Below are 20,072 nucleotides of genomic sequence, written 5' to 3'. Positions count from 1 at the left end.
CTGTCAGTACAGAGCCTGATGCAGAGCTTGAACCCACAAACCACGAGATCATGACCTGAGCTGAAGTTGGATGCTTAACCAACTGAGCTAGCCGGGTGCCCCTTCAATACTCTTTTCTGCTTGTTGTGTGGAGTACTTTGAATCGGCAGTTCTTCACAACTCTCTTGAAGAGTCAATAAAATACAGAGCTAAGAGATGTTGTCTACATAATCACTACCGTTACCATTTTTTATATTTGAAGTAAAAGTCCTGTTTGATGTGATTGGTAGTTTCTCAGTGAACTGAAAAGTCAATTAAGCAAAGGAACTATAAAAAATAGTTTTTTTTAAAGGTATATGATACCTTAAAACCTTTTTATTCTTTTTTTTTTTTTTCTTAAATTTGATTCAAGAGATAGAGAGCAAAAGGGGGAGGGGTAGAGAAAGCAAGAGGGAGAGAGAGAATCTCAAGCAGGCTCTACACTATCAGTGCAGAGCCCTATGCAGGGCTCCATCCTATGAACCCGGAGATGATGACCTGAGCTGATATCAAGAGTTGGATGCCTAACTGACTGAGACACCCAGGTGCTCCAAGAGCTTTTTATTCTTAAATCATATATGCACATTTATTTGCTAGTCTTGATGTAAGGCTAAGGGTATGTCTTTGAGCATGGTCCAAGAATGGTATTATCCTTTTCTTGCATAATCTGTACTCAGATTAATCTCCTTACAGTTTCTATTTTTGGGTTCTTTGAAGTAGAGCATGAAATTAGATATGTATGATGCAATTTTTTTTTAACTTTTTATTTCGAAGTAATTATAGATTCATAGGAAGTTGCAAAGAAAGTGGAGATGTCACTGTATACTCTTCACCCAGACTCCCCCAGTGGTTACATCTTATATAACTATAGTACAGTATCAAAACCAGGAAATTGACATTGGTACAATGTGTATATAGTTCTCTGCCAATCATGTAATTATACCACAAAGATCTGCCTCTTGCTCCTGTATAGTCACACCCTCCTTACCCCACCATCTCTGACCCCTGGCAATCACTAGTCTGTTTTCCATCTTTTTAATTTTGTCATTTTGAGAATGTCATATGGTAATGTGACCTTTTGAGATTGGTTTTGTTCATGGTGTAATGCCCTTGAGGTCCATCAAAGTTGTTGAGTATATTAATAACTAAACTCGAATCATTTGTCTCTTCTAATCATCAATTTAAAATGAGTAAAGATAAGTTAAATATTAAATAAACATAAAATTATTACATGTATATACTGTCACTTTATGCTTGGAAATATCAGTACCTTAAAGAACATAAAAGTGATCATCTTGGTAAATTCTATTCTCAGGTTTTCCAGTTGACAGATGAGATGTAGAAATAAAAGAATTTTGTAAATACAGGTAACTTAATATTCATAATGGTATCTTTTGATTAATTTCTTGTCTATAGGATAGGTAGCATACCTCACTTTTTTTTTATTGATGAATTTGGTTATTTGTCTTTTTCTCTGTATTTTGGATTTATTTTATCAGAGCTTTATACATATTGTTAGTCTTTTAAAAAAAAAATAACTGTTCTTAGAAAAGACTAATAATGTTTATAAGAATATAATAAGGTTACCATCACACATTGACCGCAAGACTTTTTTGCAGAAGAAGATTGAGTAACACATTTATGGCACCCTCTAAGAAAAGAAAATGTGAGCCAAGGATGTTATATTCTAGTAAAACTGACTTTTCAGGTAAAAAAGGCACAACTTTATCAATGAACGAATATTGTTCCCATGAGCTCTTCCTGAGGAAGCTAGTAGAGAAGGATCTTTAGATGACTTAATGACTATAGACTGGCATGAAGACTCTTGGTTATTTGTGGAGCCTGGAATAAATGAGTTTTAAAAGGGAGAGAGCATATTATGTAATTGCTGTAAGCTTAGACATGGTACATTATAGTATAACTGTTCTGCCAGTATCTTAATCTATTAATGATACGCATCGAAAATTTCACTTTAGGTGTTGTATTTCATCTGGGGTTCCATTCAGGTCCTTTTTATATCTTCCATTTCACTTGTCATCAGGTTCATATTTTCATATTTGTGAGCCTATGGACATATCTATATAATAATGCTTTTAACGTTCTTGTCTGCTAATTCTATTATCTCTGTCACATCTAGCTTTATTTCTATTGATTGCTTCTGTTGTTTCCATTGATTGATTGCTTTGATTATGGAGCATTTTGTATGCCAGGACATTATAAATATTATGTTATTCTGTGCTGGCTTTTGTTTTATTTATTTTTTTTATTGAATGCTGGACATTATAAATATTGTATTATTCTGTGCTGGATTTTTTTTTTTTTTTTTTAAGAGCATTAGTTTGTCTGGCATGCAGGTAGGTTAGTTGGGATCAACTTAACTTTTTTAAAGCTTGATTCTCAGGTTTTTTCAGGCTGATGTAGCACAGCCTCTAGTCATGTGCTAATTTATCTGCCTTACTAAGGCAATACCCTCCTTAGGACTCTTCCTAATGCTCAGTGTGTTGGGTGCTTTTTTCATTCTGTTTGGTAGAAACATAGGCTTTTCTCAGACTGGAAATCATGGGAATTCTGCCCACTTCTTTCTAGAGCTTCTTTCCCTAGCCTTGATAATTTTTTCAACTATCGGTATTCAGCCCAAGACTCAAAGTGTCCCCTCTGCCCATCTCTAGGGATCATTCTCTGCAGCTCCCCCTTCACCTGTATTCTTGTCATTTTAACCTACTTATAGCTGAACTGTCTCCTCAATTCAGCAAGACCTCTGGGCTCTATTTGGATTCCCCTTTCCTGTGCTGCATCCTGGAAGCTGCTTCTAGGCAGTAAGCTTGGGCAGTTGTAGGGCTTCATTTGTTGCCCTTCTCAGGGGTCATAGCCCTGGGCTGTTGTTGTCCAGTGTTTGAAAACAGCTGTTTGATGTACTTTGTCTGGTTTTGTAGTTGATTACAGCAGAGAGGTAATTCCTAAACAAGTTAATCCTTCACCGGCAGAAGCAGCATAGGCCTTCCTAATCTGCTTTTAATCTCATTCAGAGTTCTTAATTATTGATAATGTATTTTTTTGATTCTAGAATTTCCATTTTTGTTTAAATGGATTTTATTGAGTGCAGTTATATTTAGTAAGGTACATCTATTTTAAATGTTTAGTTTCAAGTGTTTTGGCATTTTTTTTCCTTCCTTTATAGTTTCTTTGACTGCGTCTTCCCTTCCCTCTGGGCTGGCACCCCAGCATACCCATGGGCTGCCCTTCCCCTGCAGTCTTGGATATAATGCCACCAATAGCATGTGGGTTATGGCTTCCCAACTGCCTACCATGGAGCCAATGACACAGCCTACAAGGTGGTGGGAGAGCAGGATCTAGCTCCCCATGGACTGCCATTGTCATGCCACACATAATATATAACAAGTATGTCTGGGTTCCATTAAAGCTTTATTGGTACTGAAGTTTGAGTGTCATAATTTTCATGTGTCACAAAATATTTTCCTTGACTATTTTTCAGCCATTGAAAAATGTAAGAACCATTTTTGGTTTGTGGGCCATATGAAATCAGGTAGTGGGCCAGATTTGGCCTGTGGGTTAGGCCTTAGTTTGCTTACCCCTGTGGTAACGTGCTGTGTCTTATGCTTCATGTATTCCCTTGTCCCCCTTTCCCCTGCCTCTCACTGCCCTGGGCTGACATCTGCTAAGTAAAGTGTCAGGACTTTAATCTATTGCTCAGGCTCTTCTTTTTAGGACAGTCTGTGTCTATATTTCTATCTTTTGCATCTGCTCTTGGTCTGTTTCTATTGTCTTCTATACATTTTTTTTCCATTTTTCTGTCACATTATCTTGCCTTATCCATTATTATTTTTGTTTGAGTTCCAGATAACTGTGTATGAAAAATTATTGTGATGATTTGAGGCTCTGGCTCTGGGTGACAGTTTCCTCCTCTGGAGGGGAATCTATCAGTCCAGTTGCACTAGCAGTCCCAGGTCACTGCAGAGAAGTTGAGAACTGAGATGAATCAAAACTGGGCTTCTTCCCTAGGAATGCCATCTGCTCCCACTTCACCCCTGCTTCTGGTGTGTGTGGCCCTTCGAGGTTTTGCTCAGAGCAAGGTTTATTTACTAGGCCTTTACCCCATGAGGACCCTGGCTGCAGCCTGTCCCCCAGCAGCTCTGCTCAGCTATTGGCTTAGTCCTGCTCACAGAATTGGCAAGTGCCTTTTGGGGAAGCAGACTTAGGTTCTTCGGGCTGTACTTCTCTCTTGGGTCTCAGGCCTCCTATTCCTGGCTGCCTGATGTCTTAAAACAGGTGTACTTTATATTTCTATCTGACCTTCCTTGGCTTACTTTTTAAGTGTATTCTCTCTCTGTCTCTCTCTCTCTCTCTCTCTCTCTTTTTTTTTTTTTTGGTATCTCTAAGCTCTAAACACCAATGTTATTCAACTGGGACTGCATCCAGAGACATTGATGCAGTCACCTTGTGGGTAATCCCAGTGTGCAGTTGGGGTTGAGGATGCTGGTTACTCTCTCTCCTTGGGCGTTGGCATTTCCTCCAGGTCCTGATCCTATATCCCACTTGCTGATGACTCTCAAATTTGGATCTCTAGTCCTGAACACTCTGTTAACATCTGGATTTGTATTTGCAGTGTGTATGTGTGTGTGTTTGTGAGTGTGCATATAAGTATATGCATGTGTGCATGGAGAGAGGATCTCGGTGTTCATGTTCATAGTTAGTGCAAATCTCAGTGGTTAACACTGAGTTAGTTCTCTCTTGTTCTGATTCTATCCCTACCTTTTTTTCCATTTGTCTCATCTGTCTCATTTGATCTGAAATGTCTTAAGTACTTTACTTTCCTTGTCTTAGTTTAGGCTGTCATCCTTTTTTGGGGTGGCTCTTGGCAAAAGGCTCCAAAGTTATTTTCTTTGTTTCTAGTTTCTTCTTCTGTCTCTATCCATTGCACTGATAGTGAGTTACGCCTTAAATGATGATCATTTATTCCCTGGACCACCTAAAGATGCCATGTAACTGCTGGAGGCACACATGAGGCTGGTTAATCTGGCTCCTGTTTGCGTCCCAGGCTATGTGGCTGTGTGGAAGCTGGACTGAACCCCGGCAGTGTTAGCTGCCCTCCTCTTACCTAAACGAGTAGATGGGCCAGGCTTTTCCCTTCCCTTATTAAAACAACAGGGGTGCTGAATGTTTGTGGCTCACTCTTTAGGAAGGAGTTTCCTTTTCTCCCTGCCAGTTGATACTTTTATCTTTTTTTCTTCTTTTAATTTTTGTAAATGTTTATTTATTTTTTTTGAGAGAGAGATACAGTGTGAGCAGGGGAGGAGCAGAGAGAGAGGGAGACACAGAATCTGAAGCAGCTCCAGGCTCTGGATTGTCAGCACAGAGCCTGATTCAGGGCTCGAACTCACCGCGAGATCATGACCTGAGTTGAAGTTGGAAGCTTAACCGACTAAGCCATCCAGGTGTCCCAAGAGTCATATATTTTCGTTCTAAGTGTGTTTATGGCAGTTATCTTGTTAGTAAGGTGAACAAATAAAATATGAGGGCTGAAAGAAAGCTGTTGCTTCTATGAAAACTAAGTTGGATGCTGAATTGGTTTTCTCTTGCTGTATAACAAGTCACTGGCCACAAATTTAGCACCTTAAAACAACTCATGTTTATTCTCTCTCTGAGTTTCTGTGGGTCAGGAGTCTGGCCACAGCTTAGCTGGGCCCTCTGCTTTGGGTCTAATAGGCTGCATGAAATCAGGGTGTGGGCCATGGTGTGCTCTCATTAGTGTCCTCTTTGTCAGAATTTAGTTCGTTGCAGTTGGGGGACTGAGTCATGGGCTCCTAGATGCTGCCCGTCTGCATGGCAGCTCATGGCAGTTTGCCTCTTCATGGCTGTAGAGAATGTCTCTTCTGGATGGCCCCACACTCTTCAGGGCTTACACCTGATCAAGTAGGCCCTCTAGGGTAATCTTCTTTTTTATTAACTAGAAATCAACAGATGTAGGACTTTAATTATATGTGAGAAGTTCCTTCATGTTTGCCATAGATGGAAACAAAACCTGGTCACAGGTGTGATGTCCCATCTTATTCATGGGTACCCACCCAAACTCAGAGGGGATTACACAGGGTATGTATGTACTAGGGGAAGAGGATCTTGAGGGCTTAGACTTTTGCTTACCACACATGCTTTGGATAAAAGTGAGATGCTGAAAATATTATTTGTACAGGTTAGGTAAAAGAGAACTCTAAAGGATTGGGGAAAAGGTCTTGAAAATCTGGAAGAATTCTAATCTGAGATTGCTCACAAAGTGCCCTTTAATTCTTGCTCCATTTAAAGAATTGGAGACTGGAAATAGTGGATGCTTCATGAGGGTGGTGCATGCTAGAATGATGACAGGGAACAAGGAACGAGTTAGTGGACTTGTAAAAAAAAAAAAAAAAAAGGCCCTGGCTTTTCTTTAAAAGATGGCCAAACAGGGACGCCTGGGTGGCTCAGTCAGTTAAGCATCTGACTTCGGCTCAGGTCCTGATCTCACAGCTTGTGAATTAGAGCCCTGCATCAGTCTCTGTGCTGACAGCTTGGAGCTTGGGACCTGCTTCAGAGTCTGTGTCTCCCTCTCTCTCTCTCTGCCCCTACCCTGCTCACACTGTCTCTCTCTCTCAAAAAATAAATAAACATTAAAAATAATAATAAAAAAAGATGGCCAAACAGATGTGTCTGTTTTAGTGTAAAGTGTCTTGTGTGTATGATATGAGGGCTTCTGTTTTCAATGGGTGCCTTCTCTGGGTGTCCACCCCTGTCCCTCATTGGCTGCTTGCTCTGGGAAGCCTTTCTGACTCCTAAGTACTGACAAGTGAGAGTTATTTTTGTTTTTTTTTCTTTGAATATTACCATGGACTCATGTGTTTTTATTTACTTTTGCAGTCCACTGCAGTTATGTATTTTGATGCTCAAAATTGTTTTAAATTTGGTCAGTGGATTCCCCATAAGTCCTTAACCAGCTTTTTTGGTGCAAACACAAAATATTCCAGGCTCATCTTGTTGCCCTGACCCTTGAATCAGCCTTTTTTCCTAAGAGCCCAGATTTTGTTCAGTGGGAAGTGAGATTTAAAAACTGATACGTGGGTGCTGGGAGTACTAATTGCTCTCAGAGTGTCATTGATTCTAGGTCCTTTCCAAAACGAAACACATATATTCAAGTATAAATTCATATTGAGATTTCCAGTTCAGTTTGTTCTTAAAAATGTCCTTGATTTTATCTTTTATACTTAAAACATTCATATCTAGTAACACTAACATAACTGCTGTAAACACGTTTTATTATGTTAACACTGCTGTATCATACAATATATATGAGGTAGTTTTAAGATTTTAATTAAAGTCAATATTATGATTATTGATAAGACCAATGAGTAAAGTTTAAGATATTTTTTCCCTTAGAGTATATTTGACTAATGATGTATAATTGAAAAGGCCCCTGAGATGCTTTTCTTTGTGATAAATGTAGGTCAATTTGCTTGTTACCAGTTGTAGATTTTGCCTTTTTATATTGAATTTTAATTTTTGAAGATCAAAATCATTGCTCTGTTTTAGAAGTAAAAATATATAAAGTTTATTCAAAATCTTTCATTCATCTCTACTGCCCATGTTCCCCTCCTTGTCTCCCTGTAGATAATTATTATTATTTGTTTCTGGTTTATCTTTCCAGAGTGCGTATGTGTGTGTCTTTTTTCTTGTGTCTTATGCAAGTTAGCATGGTATGTATACTGTTATGCTCTGTGCCTTTTTCACTTAACTATATTTTTTGGGATGATTTTTATTAAATGTTGATGATTGAATAAAAAAGAAGAAATGAAATTTTTAAAAAAATCATCTAATTCTTTAAGAATTGCATTGTGAGTATAATCATTCTGTAAGTTTATTATTTATCATTACCAGCTTGCTTTCACACGAGATGGGCTCTGTGGCCTGTGGAATGAAATGGTTAAAGATGGAGAAATTGTATATACTGGGACAGAATTAAACCAGAATGGAGAGCTTCCTTCTAGAAAAGGTAAGGACCTTTCACTAGTAGTTTTCATTTTGTAAAGACCTTTATAAATTGTAGTTTATAGAAATTTTGGAATGTGCAATGGGAATATGAGTACCTGAACATAACTCTGAAATTTTGTTTTCTCTTTGGTGATTGTTGTCTAAATTACAGTTAATTATGAGCTACCTGGATTTCATTGTTCTTTGTAAATGAAGGTCTTTTCATTGCAAAGCTACCTTGCTCTGGTGTCCTTCCTCAGTTAATATTTCTTCTTTTAAGTTTTACAATATATCTTGCCTTGTCAAACTATAAATAGTAATTATTATAAGAGTGAGGAGATACAATTATTCCTGAAATTTTTCCTATCTGACTCTTCTATGAGAATATATAAAACACTTTTTGTAAGCCTTTGGCCTGTGGACTGGACTTGGCCCCTTATTTCATTGTATCTTGTATTTTTTGCAGAGAAATACCAGCAAACACTCTTGTTTAGGCCTGTTGTTATGAAAAGTCAACAAGACTCTGTCATTTAGTTGTTCTCGACCTTGGCTGTGGCTCAGAAACTTTTGAGTCTTTAAAAAGAAATGGATGCCTGTACCCACCCCAGAAATGTAGAATCTCAAAAACCCACTTGAGATCTGCTGAAGTTGCTAAAGTTTGTTAGTCCCACTATTTGAAAGCCATCAAGGTGGATAAAAATACTACTTTGGAAAGTAGTTCTTATCCTCTTTGTAGAATGAATTGAGATAGTGTCCATTTGAAAATACACTGGAAAACATTGGTATATTTTTTTGGTTACAACAGCTAGAATTTTCTCTTTTTTTCCTGGCATTTCATTGTGAAAATTTCCATACACCCAGAACAACTGACATATCTACATAGTGAGCAGTTGCAAACCCCACAGATCCTACCACAAGTGTTTCTCTTCACTTGTTTATCTCAGGGGTCTGTGGATCTCCATTCTTCTGTCCATTGGTGCATCTTACCTGGCTCCCTTACTTCATGCATATCATTTACTTGATTGAGTTCAGTTTAGCTTTTTGTCTCTCAGTAAAATACATGCATAATGAAATGCATATGTTTTATTATTCCACAAGTTTTGACAAATGTAACTTGTGTAACCTAAACCTCTCTCAACATTACTTCCCACTTAGAAAATTCCCTTGTGCCCCTTCCTGGCCTGACCCCACTTTCTAGATGCAGACATGGGTCTGATCTTTCTTTCTGTTGATTAGTTTTGCCTGTTCTAGAACTTCATGTAAATGGAATGATGTAGTAGTTTGTTCTTTTGTGTCTGGCCTCTTTCACTCTGTAATTTATTAATAGTTTCAGTGGTTCATTACGTTTAAAAAAAAAAGTTTCCCATCTCTTCTTCCCACCCCTCCAGTATTTGTTAATGAATTAAACAATATTTCCCCCATTTTTTTTTTTTTTATGAAACACTCATTCTAAAAGATGCTCTGAGAAAAACTATTTACTTGGAAAAATTCAAAGTATATTTCTGATTATATTTGATGAATATGTTTTCTTCTTTTGAAAGTCATATGGTTAGAAAGCAAAGCATAATTTTTTTTTTTTAATGTAGGTCCCAATTGAATAGTTTTTTGGGGATCATTTTTTTGGTATTCAGTAAAAGTTTCTATTTTAGGTGTGGCCTGATGTGTGCTTTTTATTGTTAGAAAATACTTTTTTCACAGATAGGTTTATATCTATACCAAATTCCATTTAGAAGACTATGTATGTTGATGGTATTGTAGCTGATTATGAGGAAAATACAGATTAGAGTAGAAGTTCTTTAGATACACAGTATTCCTTGTTGTATTTTCAAAGATTACTTTCTTTGGGAAAGGATCTGTTTCTTTCTTCCACAAACAGCCATGCTAGGATAGGTTTTTATTGTTGTCAAGTTTGATTCTTTCATGGCTTATTTCTGGGAAATAGTGGCTTTTAATAATTTCTATTTCCCCAGGAATAAACTTTATTACTTTCTTTTGCAATCAGATGTAGAACTTGCTAGTCCTACTGTTGAGGAAAGAAAGCTGCCTCCCATGTAGTACAATTTTTTGTTAATTTTTGGGGATATTCCCCCACAAAAGACAGGCTGGATTATGGTCTCATACTTTTTCAAGTGAATGTTTCTAATTAACACCCTATGTGGGGTTGTTTGTATTTATTATTTTGAGGGAAAGTAGAGGAGGGAATAGGATATTAAAACAAGAAAGTTAAGAGGCTACTAAAAGATATGCTAAGCTTATTTTTTATATTTACTTAGGGCTGCCTTGTATGAAGAATTTAAGCATGAGCTCTTTAATTTATTGTAAACCTTTTTAGTCTATGCAGGTAGTAGAAATATTACCCAGTACTTTGCTTAGCTGCTATATTTTTTCTTGAAAGTATTTTCTCATTATTTCCTTTTATCTTCAACTTTACCAACAAACGGAAGCCACAGTTTGCACAAATAATAGGGGAAGAGCTGGAAATTGAAGCGAGGCCTCTTGACAAAGTTTCGCTGCTATTTCTTTTATACTACAGATATTATTTATTGACACCAGGATCAACTTCTTGTAGTTCCATGGAGCTGATGAGTTCATGTTGTGTATAAGTGTGATAATTGTTTTGAGTGTGTGTATGTGGGTGTCTAGTCAGTACTCTTTATGTGTTTTTAAGAGCTCAGAGATTATTTATTTGAACATGAATGTTTCCATTATATCCTATGCTGATTGGCAGCTTTCCTGCTGTTTTATAACTTTTCTTTGGAGTTGTAAAACATTAAATGTGGGCTTTTTCCCACAATAATTCATGATTATTTGGGCAAAAAAAAGAGTGTGAGCAGATCAGGGGTAGTGTTGGCTGAAGTTTGAGCAACAGTTATGGAGACCTGGTCTGGGTTTGAGGGATGGTGGTATGTGAGGTTATGTAGGAGAAGTGGGCACTGGCCTCCAGGTGGAGGACTGTGGAAAGCAGGACTGGCAGTGGATGTGCAGGGGCGACAGGGAGCAGTGAGCAGGAAGCAGCAGAAGTGTGTTGTGCCAGACTGTAGTGCAATGTACTCTTTTAGGTGCCCTGCTGCATCTAAATCCTGGGAAGTATGCTTGTTGATGCAGTGGACACATTCCCTGGGTGACATGTTTATACTTTGAAGTTTGAAAGCCACTGCACAGAGGGCCGTGAATATTAGGAAAATTAAAGAAGACTCTGTCCTCCTGAGTGGGAACTTGAGTGGGAACTCAAAGAATTAAATCCTGATTCCCTAGCCCAAGGAGTCTCAACCTCTGTTGCTCATTAGAATAACCTGGAGGGCTTGGTTAGACACCCATGGCTGGCCCTTCCTCCAGAGTCTCGAATTTCTTAGAGTTGGGATGGGGCCTGGGAATTTGCATTGCTAACATGTTTCCAAAGTCCCAAGGATGATGCTTGCTTTTCAAAGAGTGTGTCATGTTTCCTTTTAAGGCACAGTCTATTGCTTTGGGAGTTAGAGATGCAGAGGAAAGGAAAAGAACCTCCTCACGTGCTGCTTAGGAAATAAGAATATTAAAGAAAACCAACCATATTCCAAAGCAAATGACCACAATTAGATTTCCCTCATAAACTTATTCTGTTCTCCATAATTAGTTCTTGTTGCTTTGGATCTCAAGTCCTTTATGGAAAGCGTAACCCACCTCTGGGAGTCTGCCTGGTGTCTACTGGCAGGGGTGATGTCAGCTTCTGCTGGAGTCTGTTCCCTACAGGATTAGTAGTTCCACTGAGGCTCTGTGTTCTTGTTTATTGAAGAACCATTTCTGGCCTTCACCTTTGGAAGGAAGCAGATAAGACATAAAGCTCTGGTTAATTGATTATACTTAGCAACAGTATCAGAATGGACAGGAGTAAAATTCTTGGCATGATGGGCTTCGTGGCTGTGTGTGATTTGTTTGTTCACCCTGGGGGTTAGAACATAGCAAGGGCAGCGAGGCATGGATGCATCTCTAGGGTCTCTCACTGTCCTGGGAACTACAGAGTGTTTGTTCATATAACATGCTACTTGTATGAAATCAGGCATCTTAATTTTCTCTTTTTGATTTGCTAGCTCTTCCCATACTGTGGGCCTAGAGCACAGGGAAACTCTAATGATAGTAGTGAGCTAATAAATAAGGAACATCCCAACTCTACCTAATTTTATGTTCAGCCTTCCTTTTGCTTGTGAGCATTTCATCATGAATTCTGTGATGTGGGAGCCCATGTTTGTTATTCTGGTCATCTGGAAAGTGCCAAAGACCATTGGGATGTAAAAACACCTTGACAATTTTTAGTTCAGAATTTTGAGTCTGATCCTGAGAAGATGGTATCAAACAGTTTCCACAGGAATCTGACCTGGGCTCTAGAGGGGAATGTCTATGCTCTGACTTTTCCCAGCTGGCATGGAGAAGTGGTTACAGAGAGGAAACCCAGTCTAGTAGTAAAGGGCTCACACTTTTGTTTCTTGATCAACTTGGTAAATTCTGACACATTTTTACAGATTTTGTAAACCAAGGCAGATAACATGTGAATTTGAATTCTATGTGGGAAAGTGCTACTTATTTAGTAGTAGAGATTTTTTTCTTTGGGACAACCAATACAAAACAAAGGGATAGCAGAAAGCAAACATATGAAGAAAACGTAATAGGGTGGTTCAAGAAGCTTCCAGGGAAGGTCCCTGAGATCAGGTGCCAAGGCCTTATGCCTTGTTCACATCCCCTCACCCTGCTATGCCTTCACATTTACATTCCTCACCCTGCCTATAACAACTCTATAATGGCTATGACCCATGGGGACAAGCTCTGTTTTTTCACCATGGTATGTACCCCCACCACCAAGCAGAATGCTGGCACACAGGAGGGATCCCATAAATAAGTAATCTGTGTTGTGAATTAGTGAGTACTTTCAGCTTCCGGCCGAAGAGGGGTGTACAAATTCCCCTAAGAAGGATGGGACACAGAGGATAAGTGACCTTTTATGTATCATTCAAGTGAATGCTTTGAGCTTTTTTACTCTGCTATCCATCCTTCTGAGTATTCTTCCTTAATTTTATTTCTCCATCTTTTAAAATCCAGTTATTGGTTTGATCGTTTTTTTTACTGGAGAATGAAATTTTCCTGTTAAATGAACATAGGTATCTTTTTATTTATTCTGAACTCTTTAAATTGTAAGGTTGCCATGTTACATGTATTACATTACTAATAATGAGCTAGACATAAGAGATAGTTGCACTGTATCTTTATAATGCAAAAGAATATTGGGGCACCTGGGTGGCTCAGTCAGTTGAGTGTCCGGCTTCGGCTTGGGTCATGATCTCATGGTTTGTGCGTTCGAGCCCCTTGTCGGGCTCTGTGCTGACAGCTCAGAGCCTGGAGCCTGTTTCAGATTCTGTGTCTCCCTCTCTCTCTGCTCCTCCCCCGCTCGTGCTCTTGTCTCTCTCTCAAAAATAAATAAACATTAAAAATTTTTTTTAATAATGCAAAAGAATATCAAGGGAAATTGGAATGATCATTTCTATGTTTGTGTTCTTTTTAATTAATTAATTAATTAATTAATTAATTAATTTATTTATTTTTAATTCACATCCAAGTTAGTTAGCATACAGTGCTGTAATGATTTCAAGAGGAGATTCCAGTGATTCATCCCCTGTGTATAACATCCAATGCTCATCCCAACAAGTGTCTTCCTTAATGCCCCTTACCCATTTAGCCCATTCCCTCCACCCAGAGCCCCTCCATGTGTTTATGTTCTATTAGAAAGTTGTCACGTCTAATCTCTCTTAAAATTGTACTTCTTTGTAAGTAGAAAAAAATTTCAGTGTCATACAAATACATAATACAGTATCTTTTTTTAACTAGTATTTGATTAGTTGGGACCCTTAGTGTGATGGTTAAATTATGTATCAACCTTGCTGGGCCATGTTGCCCAGATGTTTGGTCAAATACTATTCTGGATATTTCTGAGAAGGTGTTTTTTGGATGAGATTCACATGTAAATTGATGGACTTTGAGTAAAGCAGATTACCCTATAATGTGGGTGGGCTTTATCCCAAGCAGTTGAAGAGCATGAATAGAAAAAAGACTGACCTTCAGCAAGAATGAATTCTGCCTCCACATTTCCTTTGGATGCAAACTAACATAACTGGTTCCTGTGTCTCCAGTCTGCCAGCCTGCCCTGAAGATTTGGGGCTTGCACTTCTATAATTGTATGAGCCAGTTCCTTAAAATAAATAGCTTCTGCCTCCCTCTTTCCCTTTCTCTCCCTCTCCTATACATTCTTTTGGTTCTCTTTCTGTGGAGAACCCTCACTAATGTGCTTAGTTACCCATAGTTTTCTCCTACAATCAATCAGTCTGTCTGTCTATCTATCTATAGTTTATTTTTTGAGAGAGAGAGAACGGGAGAGGGGCAGAGACAGAGGGAGACAGAATCCCAAGCAGGCACCAATCTGTCAGCGCAGAGACTGTTGCGGGGCTTGATCTCATGAACCATGAGATCTCATTACCTGTGTGGAAACCAAGAGTCAGATGCTTAACTGACTGAGCCACCCAGGCGCCCCTCCTGCAATCTATTTTTCAGAAGCAATTGATAGTGAACAAGATTTCTTAAAGTTAGTGATTAAGGTAAAAACAAAACCCAAGTGAACCTTCTCGGATGGTGAAATGCTGATTTTCCTGATGGTGGCCCAAGACTGTTACACGTATACCCCTCCTGCTGTGTCCCCCACAGAAGTGCCTTCTGACTCTAGGCTGCTGCTGCCCCTGGGTGCCAAGCCTTCATACCTTGGCACTCATCCTTCTGTAGGTCCTGGATATAGCAACTTGAATGGAAATCACTTTGGATGGTTTGTAAAAACTTCCTCACTGTAACTGGACAGAAAGGTCTTAAAGTCCTCAGGTCATCCAGTCCTAGTTCCACTTTCTTTTTTTTTTTTTTTTTTTTTTTTACTCATTTAAAAAAATCCTTTTTTTTTTTTGAGAGAGAGCACACATGTGAGCAGGGGAGGGGCAGAGAGAGAGGGAGACACAGAATCCACAGAAGTCTCCAGGCTCTGAGTGGTCAGCACATAGCCCAACGCAGGGCTTGAACCCACTGACCGTGAGATCATGACCTGAGCCGAAGTCAGACGCTTAACCAACTGAGCCACCCAGGCACTCCCCTAATTCCATTTTCAGGGACCAGCTGGCAGAGGTCTCCCCCTTCAGTGGCCTCTCAGGTATATGGTCTTGGAAGGTCAGCTTCTCCAGTTTCTCCTTCTTCCCAGCTTTCCATGATTTGTGATGTGTTTGGGCGGCTTGTGTTCTGTTTATTTTCTCTCTGTAAACTTTTAACCCTGCATCCATAAAAAGGAGAGCAGACAAATACTGAAGCGAATGTGATGTTGTCTCTGGTCATGCTAATTCTTATTGTTTTAATTATTCTTCTCTGTTGTTTTCTTAACCTCTAGTGACTTCATTCTGCCTTTGCTGTTGTAAATGTTCTCATTTATGCCCCTGAGAATAAAACTTGAGGTATGCTTAAGTGATACTTCTTGTGTGCTTCCTGGTGACTGTCAAAGCTTTTCATCCTGGACAAGAGATTATATGACCAGTATACCCAGTTTAAAATGATCATTTTGTATTCTTATTTGTAAAATTTTAGAATAGTATAGGTCAAGCGTTGGCCAATTTTCTGTAAAGGGTCAGATAGTAAATATTTTAAGCCTTGTGGACCATAACTATGAGGTAAGTATGAGACCCTGCAGCTGTTGTACCAAAGCAGCCAAAGGCAAAATTAAGCAAATGGATGTGGCTATGTGCCGATAAAACTTTATGAACAGACCAAAATGTGAAGTTCATATAATGTTAATATCACAAAATATTATTATTCTTTTGATTATTTTTCAGTCATTTAAAAACATAAAATCATGGGGTGCCTAGGTGGCTCAGTCAGTTGAGTGTCTGACTCTCGGTTTTGGCTCAGATCATGATTCTAGGGTCATGGGATCGAGCCCTGCGTTACCCTGAGCATGGAGCCTGCTTGAGATTCTCTCTCTCTCTCTGACCTCTGGCCCTCTCCCCTACCCTCTTTCTTTCTCTAAAAACAAAAAGTAAAATCTTTTTTTAGCCTTTGGGTCAAACACAAATTGGACTTGGGCTAGAGTTGGCCCCTGGCTCTGTCAGTGGACCCCACAGTGGAAACCCAGGGCCTAGCAGTTAGAGCCAACACTGTGTTCTAGCCCCAGCTCTGTTTCCCTGGCTAGGACCTACTCTGGGAAGCACAGTTTCTACATATGTGAATGAGAGACACCAAAGCCTGTCTCTGTGAAAGGTCATTTGTAAAGCTTAAAAAGGATAATATTGTTTGGCTAGATGCCAAACTATGTAGTACACATTGGTTTATTTTCATTTTTCGTTAGCTGTCCCCCCCCCCCCCCCTTAATATCCTGCTTTTTGGGGTATCATTTCTAAAATTAAATGTATCTTGTTTCTTAAGATACTACTTTGTTCTCATACTTCCCGTGTTATTAGGTTAAAATAAGGGGCTAAATAAATCACTTATTTAAATTAGTGTTTAGTTTCTCAGGTCAAGATAGAGGGTTATCTACTGCAGATGCAAACTGTTTTCCCCCTATCCTTAATACATTTCCTCATGTCTTAACTGGCCCAAGGCCATGTCCTGCTCTAGCTTTCAGGACATAGCTCATTGCCTGAAAGTGCTTCTTCCAGACTCTTTTCCAGCTGTCTTCCCTGGTCCTTGATAAGTCACTCAGGACCTTGCCAAAGCCTGATTTGTATTGATTAGTTATGTATGTGATATATATTTTCTAGAAGTTCTTTAGGGCTATAGAAGGTATCTTTTACTTTTGTATAAAAGTGTTTACCATGGTACTTTGATGTGCTGGGTGGTAAATACATGTTTGTTGAACTTAATTGAAATTTTACTGTAATTTTAGGGAAAACCATTTAAACAATTTTTATTTTTAAAAGTAATATGGTGCAATTTATTCCTTTTAGATGTTCAGTTCAATAAGTTTTAAAGACATATATAGATTCATGTAGCCATCATTGTGATTACGATTCAGAACAGTTTCATTGTCCTTAGAAAAACTCCCTTGTGTTGTTCCCTTGTGTCACACATTTCCCCAACCCCTAATCCCTGGTAACCACTCATCTGTTGTCCATCACTGTAGTTTTGCCTTTTTGAGAATTGTCATATAAATGGAATTATATGTAATATAACATTTTGAAATTGGCTTTATTTACTCACTAGTTATATCTTTAAGATTCATCCAAAGTGTGTACCAATAGTTCTTTGTATTAGAGTAATATTCCATGGTTTGTACCACAGTATTTATTCATTTTGGTTGTTTCTATTTTTTTTTTTTGGTAATTATAATCTGCTATGAACATTTCTGTACAAATTTTGCATGAATATAGTTTCCATTTCTCTAGGATAAATACCTAGAGATGTATGACTGTTGGGCTATATACTAAGTGTATGTTTCACTTCATGCAAAACTGCCAAAATTTTTTTTCACAGTGGCTTTATTATTTTGCCTTCCCTCCAGCACTGTGTGTTAGTGCCTGTTGTTCTGTATCCTTGTCAGCACTTGGTATCACCAGTACTTTTAATTTTAACTATTCTTACAATTATGTAGTAGGAGCTCATCTTGGTTTTATTTTGCATTTCCTTAATGGCACGTAACGTTAAATACCCTTTCATGTCATCCTTACATCCTGTTTGATGAAGTTTCTGTTTACAATATTTGTTAATTGGTTAATTAGGTTGTTTTCTTTTTATTTAGTTTTGAGAATTTTTTTTATGGTTTGTATTCTCATTACAGGTCCTTTCTCAGATACATGATTTGTAAATATTTTCTCTCAGTCTGTACCTTGGTTTTTTATTCTCTTAATAGTGTATTTTATAATTTTTTCTTTTATGGATTGTGCTTTTGATCTCATGTCTAAGAATTTTTTTGCCTGTTGTCTGGCAATGAAGATTTTCTCCTATGTTTTCTTCTAAGAGTTTTATAGTTTTTCATTTTATTATTAGACCATTAGTCCATTTTGAGTAAATTTTTGTATAAAGTACAAGGTTTGGGTTGAAGTTATTTTTTATTTTTGCACATGGTTATCCAGTTTTTCTAATACTATTTTTTCCTATTGAATTGCTTTTGTACTTTGTAAAAAATGAATTGACTTAATTTGTATGTGATTATTCCTGGACTTTCCAGTCTGTTGCATTGATATGTGTCTATCCCTTTGCTAATGCCACACTGTTTGCTTACTGTGGCTTTATAGTATTAGAATTGGTTTTAGGACTGTGGCTGAGTACTGAGTATTAAAATTGACTCTTCCAACTTTATTGTTTCTTTTCATAATTGTTTTATTTATCCTAGTTTTTTTGCTTTATATGTAAATTTTAGAATCAGCTTCTCTAATATCTACAAAAAACTTGCTGGGCTTTTGATTGGTATTCTGTTAAATCTATAGATCAGTTTGGGGAGAATTAACGTCATTACTATATTTTGTCTTTCAATTCATGAACGTAGTATATCTCCATTTATTTAGGTAGTGTTTTATTTCTTTCATCAGGATTGTGTACTTTTCTGCATACATTTCCTATACATATTTTGTTAGTTTGTACCTAAGTATTTACTTCTTCTGGAGCTATTGTAAATGTTTTAAATTTTTTTTGCTTTCCAACTGTATGTTGATATTATATAGTATGTCTTCTACATTATGTCTGTTATGTAGAAAATATGTAGATGATACTATATATTACATTTTTGGGTGTTGGCTTTGTCTCCTGTGACCTTGCTAAATTCACTAGGCAGTGCTTGTGGAATGTTTCTTGGGATTTTCATGAAGGCAGTCATGTTGTTTTTGAATAGGAACAGTTTTTTTTTTTTTTTTCCAATTTTTCTTGCCTTATTGCATTAACTAGGACTTATAGTACAGTATCAAATATGGGTGAAGAGAGTGGATATCATTGCCTATACATCAATTGATAGTATCAAGTGATTCATATTTCTGTTGGGGGGTTACATTGATTGATTTACAAATATTGAATCAGCATTGTATTCCTGGGATAAACTCCTCTTGGTTTTGGTGTATTATTCTTTATATGTATTGCTGGATTCAGTTTACTAATATTCTATTGAGAATTTTACATCTATGTTCATGAGGGATATTCATTTATAGCTGTTATTTTTTGTATGATTGACCCTTGAACAACATGGGTTTGAACTGTGTGAGTCTGCTTCTATGCAGATAGTTTACAGCGTTGTACTGTAAATGCATTTTCTCTTCCTCATCATTTTCCTGATATTTTTTTTTCTGTAGCTTACTTTATCGTAAGGATGTAGTATATAATACATATAACATACAAAACATGTGTTAATTGACTATATTATCAGTAAAGCTTCTGGTCAACAGTAGGCTATCTACTAATAAAAGTTATTAGTAGATAATTTTTTTGAGGAGTCAAAAAGTTATATGCAAATTTTCAACTGGCAGGAAGTTGGCACCCCTGCCCCCCATGTTGTTCAAGGGTCAACTGTACTTTTGTTTGTCCGGTTTTGGTAAATGAGCTGGGAAATGTTCCTCCTCCCATTTTCTGGAAGAGATTGTAGAATTGGTATAAATTTCTTCTGTAAATATTTAGTTGAATTCTCCATTGAAACCTTCTAGGTCTTGACATTTCTAGTTTGGAAGGCTTTAAACTCTGAACTAAATTTCTTGAATAGTTATCACACTATTTAGCTTATCCAGTTCTTCTTGGGTGAATTTTGGTAGTTTGTGGTCTTTGAGGAACTGGTGTATATCCTCTAAGTTGTTGAATTTGTGTATTTAGAGTTGATGTAGTATTCCCTTATCCTTTTAATATCTGTACTGGCTCTAGAGATACCCTTCTTTCATTCCTGATACTTGTAATTACTGTCTTTTCTCTGTTTTTCTTTTCCCAACAGTCTTGTGCATAGTTTATCAATTTTATTTATCTTTTCAACAAATCAACTCTTAGTTTCATTGATTTATTTTTCTGTTTTTCTCTTTTCAGTTTTA

At 37.6% G+C, this 20,072-nt stretch overlaps 1 protein-coding gene across 5 annotated transcripts in view; it reads left to right on the top strand.

Annotated features, from left to right (window-relative positions):
* The window catches only part of HERC2 (HECT and RLD domain containing E3 ubiquitin protein ligase 2), a 273,779-nt gene that overhangs the window by 4,536 nt on the left and 249,171 nt on the right, over nt 1-20,072 (top strand). For all 5 annotated transcript variants that reach the window (XM_078448928.1, XM_078448927.1, XM_078448930.2 and 2 more), the window contains one exon: nt 7,939-8,053. In XM_078448928.1, coding sequence (XP_078305054.1) covers nt 7,939-8,053 — 115 coding nt within the window. The remainder of the gene's footprint in view (nt 1-7,938; nt 8,054-20,072) is intronic.

This window comes from Panthera onca, chromosome B3, assembly GCF_046562875.1.
Source record: "Panthera onca isolate mPanOnc1 chromosome B3, mPanOnc1 haplotype 2, whole genome shotgun sequence".
NCBI lineage: Eukaryota > Metazoa > Chordata > Mammalia > Carnivora > Felidae > Panthera > Panthera onca.
Note: the sequence above shows the minus strand (reverse complement) of the source record. Positions and strands in the feature narration are given on the sequence as shown.